This window comes from Alexandromys fortis, unplaced genomic scaffold, assembly GCF_014885135.2.
Source record: "Alexandromys fortis isolate MF-2015 unplaced genomic scaffold, M_Fortis_MF-2015_v1.1 scaffold_28, whole genome shotgun sequence".
Lineage (NCBI taxonomy): Eukaryota > Metazoa > Chordata > Mammalia > Rodentia > Cricetidae > Alexandromys > Alexandromys fortis.
Genome location: NW_026067901.1, coordinates 12,154,409 through 12,160,408, shown reverse-complemented (window position 1 = coordinate 12,160,408; position 6,000 = coordinate 12,154,409). Strand labels below are relative to the sequence as shown.

The window sequence follows — 6,000 nt, the reverse complement described above, 5'->3', positions numbered from 1 at the left end:
GTGCTGGGATCAAATCCAGGGTCTGTGCAATACAATACCAAGTGTGTGAGCTCTATCTTCTGTGTGTATATGTATGTGTGTGTATGTGGGGGGGGGGGAGTGCCGGGATCAAATCCAGGGTCTGTGCAATGCCAAGTGTGTGAGCTCTATCTTCTGTGTGTATATGTGTGTGGGGGAGGGGGTGCCGGGGATCAAATCCAGGGTCTGTGCAATGCCAAGTGTGTGAGCTCTATCTTCTGTGTGTATATGTGTGTGTATATGTGTGTGTGTATGTGTGTGTGGGGGGGGAGTGCCGGGATCAAATCCAGGGTCTGTGCAATGCCAAGTGTGTGAGCTCTATCTTCTGAGCCATATCCCCTGCCCTCCAGATTTTAAAAACTGCCAGTTTGGTAAAAAGGGCAGGACAGCAGCCGACTAGGAAAACCAAGGCTGATGCCAATGATGTGGCAGCCTGCACAGAAATGCCTTTATCTGCTGTTCCTCAGTTGGGTGTGGGGCTGAAGAAAGACTACAGTGGCTTCTAGATCCCACAGTGGGACAGTCTGAACCAGTTTAGATGTGAGCGGCCCTGGAGTATTCACAGAGCACAGGCGAGCAACCCAATATATGTTTGTTTGCTTTGGTGTTCAAGACAGGGTTTCTCTGTGTAGCCCTGGCTGTCCTGGAACTCTTTCTGTAGACCAGGGAGGTCTTGAATTCAGAGATCTACCAGCCTCTGCCTCATGGGATTAGACGCATGCACCACCGCTGCCCAGCACAACCCAACATCTATATGCATGCGTGTGTGGGTATATGTATGTATGTGTGACTATGTACAGGTAGAAGTGTATGTGAATACAGCTGAATGTGTGTATATGGAAGTTTATGATACATATACGGGTATATCTGTCCATGTGCGTAGACTCATGTTTGTATGTAGGCCGTACCGTGCATGCATGGCCAGCTTGCTGGGCTCAAGTCGAAGGGAGGTGGGGACAGGCTGGTGGCCTCTCACCTTGCACTGGCATTGGCCATTGGTCTTGTTGCAGTCTGGATCAAAGCCTTGACTGACGGCACAGTGACAGGGGCCACATACCGGGTTCCCCCACCAGCCTTTGGGGCATGGAAGGTCGACTCTGATGGAAAAAAAAAAAGGTGACAAATGAAGGATACTCAAAAAAGTTGTGCCTTTATCCCTCCCTTTAGGGGCCACATACCCAACCAGGCTCTGTCTACAGAAATGGTTTAAAATGATGGTTTTCTCCATGTTTTCATCTGTCTTAAAGACACACATGAGAATCCCAGTGAGGGCCTCAGTGTGGCCTAGATAGGAGGGGCAGGGTGGGGATGGCATCTGTACCTCCCCCCAGGGGAGAAGAGGCAGGGAAGATGGGGACAGAAGCCAAGGGGGCCACCAGGCAGTGTCATGGGCTCCCTTACTTGTTCTCACAGTACTGCCCATAGTGGCCGGGCCCGCATTCGCAGGAGTAGCCTCGGGGACTGTTGGGGGCGCGCACACATGCTGCTACATGCTTGCAGGGGTTCAGGAGACACGCGTCCACACACTTTCTTCCAAAGTACCCTGTGGGGACAGGGCCAGCATAAGCTCTACTTCAAGGCTTCTCCTGCATCCCATGCTTCCCCGAAGCCGACGGTTCCTGCCACTCAGCAAAAGAGAGGAACAGCCTCCCCTCCAGGTCACAGGAGACAAACTGGGGAAACATGGAAGGCAGCCATCCCAGGCCAGGGGAGGGTGGAATGCAGGGGTGTAGGTCCTGGCTGTTCCAGACACATGGACAATGGGAGCTCTTGATGGACAGCTTCAGTACGTCTCCACCCACCAGGTCCAAAGGTGACCAGTGAATGTGTGACATTAGGATACGTCACTTTTATACTACTGTGTTCCAGCTGCACTTGGAAACTAAAGTCCCGAAATGTTCTCTAGGCTGAGAAAGAAAAGGCAAGGGACTCTGTTTCCAGTAGAAAGGTCCTCTGCTTTCCGAGGGGAGTAGGGAGGTTGAAAGAAGGTCTACCTCGGTAGCCCAGGCTAGCCCCCGGGAACCTCACCATGCAGCCCAAGCTGGCCTCAGATTTGCAGCAGTTTTCCTGCCATGACTGACATTTCCTTCCAGGTGCTGATATCATAGATGTGAGCCACCATGCATGGCACAGAGGCCAATTCTCTTAAGACAGCTCAGGACCCTATAGCCTCATTGAGTTGACCGGGGAAGCTAATGGCCCAAATCAGTTTCCCTAGATGCACCGTAGCCACCAAAGGCTCCTCTACTGTGGTGTAAAGGGAGGGCCCCACCTCTGTCGCAGATGCAGGAGTAGCTATCCCAGGTGTCACGGCAGTGGCTGTGTGGAGGGCAGGGGTCTGAGGCACATGGGTCCTCCACGTCACAACCGTCCTTTACCCTGACCTTGAGGGCGTCATTCATGTTCAGGGTGGCAATGTTGGTAGACGTCTCCCCCATCCTCACGCCCTGCATTTAAAAAGTGAGGGCAGCTGGACTCAGTCCCAGAATGGTAGAACTGGATGAACCCCAAAAGGTAAAGAGAAGTTAAGGGAGCCCCCAAATTCTCTCCCAGTCTGAACAGTTCTTATAGAGGCTAGAGACATGGGCAATGCTGGATCACACAGCATGGCCAGCAGCAGAGGAATGTGTGGTTTGTGTCCCCTGCAGGGGGCTGTGAGTGGGACAAGGGACATGTGAATGACTCCCTTGGCAGTTGTGGGACACCTGTGTGGCTATGAAGTTGGACCAAGTAGCCATGGCAGAAGCAAGAGGATGAAGGCTGAGGATGTAGGGACTGGATCCTGGCATAAAGAGAGCTATGGGGGAAGGTGGGAGTGAGCAGGAAACATGAGTTAAAGTTTAGGGTGCCTACTAGATGGCCATTCCTTTGTTAAAAACAAACTGAAGATACCAACTGCAGTGATGGCGGCCTGAGCCAACCATGCAAAGACGTAGTGCCATGCCCACCATACCTGCATACAGCCTCGGAAACCATGGCGCACGGATAACTTGTCCTCAGACACACCTCCGATGACGATAGTCCGCATCTTCAACCCCGGAAGCTGGTTCCCAATCTGCACTGTGCTCTACACAGAAAGAACGGAAGTGTCTGGACACACTTTCCCAGTGGGAAGAACAAGGGGTCTCTGGGCACACCTTCCCAGTGGGAGGAACAGGGGTCTCTGGGCACACCTTCCCAGTGGGAGGAACGGGGGTCTCTGGGTACACTTTCCCAATGGGAAGAACGAGGGTCTCTGGGCACACCTTCCCAGTGGGAGGAATGTGCTAAAGACCAAGGCAAAGGGACACGAGTCACCTCCCTAGAGCCTCCAAAGGAACACTTGGTCTTCTGGAGGGAAGCAGGCTGGCTGTATGTGGCACATAGGGCATGGGATCCAGGTGGTCAGTTGGGAAGACATGGGCAACCTTCCTGCCCTATAATGGGCATAGCACCCAAAGAGCCATGCTGAGAGAATGAGCTGGGTTAACAGGAGGGATGCATAGGAATACCATGGGTCGCAGCTGGCTCCCAGCCCCAGCAAGGGGCATCTAAACTCAACAGCTATGTACTCTTAGAATGTGGTGCAAGGTGAGCTAAGACTCTGAGGCATTCTCTCAGCATGTGGGTATCTTCTGGCATGTGCCATGTTCTCTGGCTAGGAACTGCAGAAACCAGTCCGGTTCAGAGAGCATTCTGAGGGTGCTGTCAGGAGACAGCTGCCATAGAGTTGGGACAGGTGTGTGTCTGTGTCTTCCAGCCTGTCGGGTCCCTTGTCTTTTCTAGCTTCATTCACTATTCCCCTTTCTGGGAAAGGCGTGCTGATATCTGTGCGTTGGGACAGAGAGGCACGGGGCTGGACGATGAGATGCTACTCAGAGCAACTCTGCCGAGGGGAAGCTCTGCAAAGGCACCTGAAGCACCATGCTGGGAGACCCAGGTGGGCAGGGCCCGACTCCAGACTACAGAAGTATCCTCAGCATACGTGGAACAGAAGATACAAAGCCAGGGATGCCAACCAGTACTTCTCCAAACCTCCAAGGTCCCTGCAGGCACTGGCACATTGGGCACCACTGTGCTTTCCCGGGGGCCAATGAAGGAATGGTTCTCAGGAGGGTACAACAAGTACATACTCACTTGGTCCATCCCATAGTCCAAGGTCATGACGGCCAGGTATTTGATGTCCTTGCCCTCCTTGGCACTCCTCAGTTCTATTAGCACGTGGTGCCATTCTCCGTCGGTTACCCGGGACTTGGACAGCTGCATGGATGCCACGTCGGAAGGGCCATGGGAGACCTCGAATTGGATGTAGCTGTTGAGAATCTGTAGGGCAGAGAGAGCCATACCAACTGACTGGTGTAGTGATATGGAGAGCATTCTGCAGACATCTAACGACACAGACATGCGGACAGGTTTAGACATGGCATCAGCGTGGGGAAAGAAATGGATTTAAAAATTAGGAGCCAGGCATGATGGTGCCCACCTGTTATCCCAGAACTTGGTGGAACAGCAGGAATGGTCCTGAGATTGGAGACAGCTTATTCTAAATAGCAACTGTCAGGCCAGCCTGGGCTACATAGTGAGACTATCTCAAAAGAGGAAGAAAAGAAAACAAAGACAGACACAGGTTTGGCTGGGGATGTAGCTCAGTGGTAGAGCACTTGCCTGGCTATGTAAGGCCTGGACTTTGCTCCCTGACAACAACACACACCAACAATTAGGGACAATTTTAGTTTGTCAGGCTCTAATCTTGTTTAAAGACATGCATGAAAATCACGAGTATTGCACCTAGCCTAGAACAGTGTTTTAAGTTAATGCAGTTAAGGCCAGGTGCAGTGGTGCATGCGCTTAATCCCAGCACTTGGGAGGTGGAGACAGGGGCAAGGGCAGGGGAAGCCAAGGGGTAGAGGCAGGGGCAGTGGATCTTCGTGTGTTTGAGGCCATCCTGGTCTACACAGTGAGTTCCAGGCCAGCCAAGACAAAAACGAAAAACAAAACAAGCAAAACCACAAAAAGAAAATAAAAGAAAGGAAGCAAAGAAAATGAATGCAGCTGGGTGCTGACAAGATGACCCAGGGGGTAAAGGCACTTGCTGCCAAGCCTAATGATGTGAGTTAGACCCCTGAGATGCCCAAGATGGAAAGAGAGAACTGACTTCTGCAGTTGTCCTCTGGGCCCCACATACACACTATAGTACATACATGCACACATATAATTAAAGAAATACATAAATGTCAAATTTTTAAATTAACACAAGCTGGAGCAATGGCCAGAGGATTTTTTTTTTTGACTTGACAGAGAACTGGGTGAGTTGGACCATCCTCCTTCTGTGGGTCAGGACACCTGAGTGACAAGGTTGAGCTGGAGGGCGGAGGCCAGGGAGAAGGAAGCCGCGGCTAGGCTAGGGGCTGCATCCCCCAGGGCCGCCAGCTGGTTCTGAAGACTCAGTTGCAGCACAAGCTGAAGAGGGTCATGCAGGCCCATGGGAAAAAGAAGAGAATTCCCATCCCAACCAGGCTGGACGGGCAGGAATCTTCAAGGCTTAGCACTGGTATGCTTAAGGGCTAGACAGACACTCTGAGTAAACAAGAAACAGAGCAGATCTTGCAGGGACAGAAGCCTGGCTTTGACTCGGTGACTGTACTAACATGTTCTGGGGCAAATGGTTCCCCTGGCTGCCACCAACAACAAACAAGATAACAAGGACACCACCAGCTCGCTCTAGAATTTCAGTTCGATGCCTAGCACTCAATAAAAATTTCCCAAAGTATGAGGACACGGTAGCATGTCTAAAAACTCAGAATAGTAGAACAGACCCATATGGATGACAGAATTGTCAGAACCAGGTTTGTGAGCAGTCATGAGAGCCACAGGCAGACTTGGAGACCATCAGACTCTTGTTTCTGGCTGTCTGTGTAATATTCCAGAAGGATCAAGCTACTACATTTCAATACAGGGGAGAAAAAATAGAAAGTAGGGCTGTGGCTTGTGTAGATGTTCAGT

General features: G+C 51.5%; 1 protein-coding gene across 4 annotated transcripts in view; it reads right to left on the bottom strand.

Moving 5' to 3' along the window:
* Celsr1 (cadherin EGF LAG seven-pass G-type receptor 1) overlaps positions 1 to 6,000 on the bottom strand; it is a 133,354-nt gene that overhangs the window by 27,817 nt on the left and 99,537 nt on the right. For all 4 annotated transcript variants that reach the window (XM_050128833.1, XM_050128826.1, XM_050128809.1 and 1 more), the window contains exons 10-14: positions 4,135 to 4,320; positions 2,972 to 3,085; positions 2,291 to 2,465; positions 1,420 to 1,561; positions 995 to 1,115 (exon numbers count right to left, since the gene is read on the bottom strand). In XM_050128833.1, coding sequence (XP_049984790.1) covers positions 995 to 1,115; positions 1,420 to 1,561; positions 2,291 to 2,465; positions 2,972 to 3,085; positions 4,135 to 4,320 — 738 coding nt within the window. The remainder of the gene's footprint in view (positions 1 to 994; positions 1,116 to 1,419; positions 1,562 to 2,290; positions 2,466 to 2,971; positions 3,086 to 4,134; positions 4,321 to 6,000) is intronic.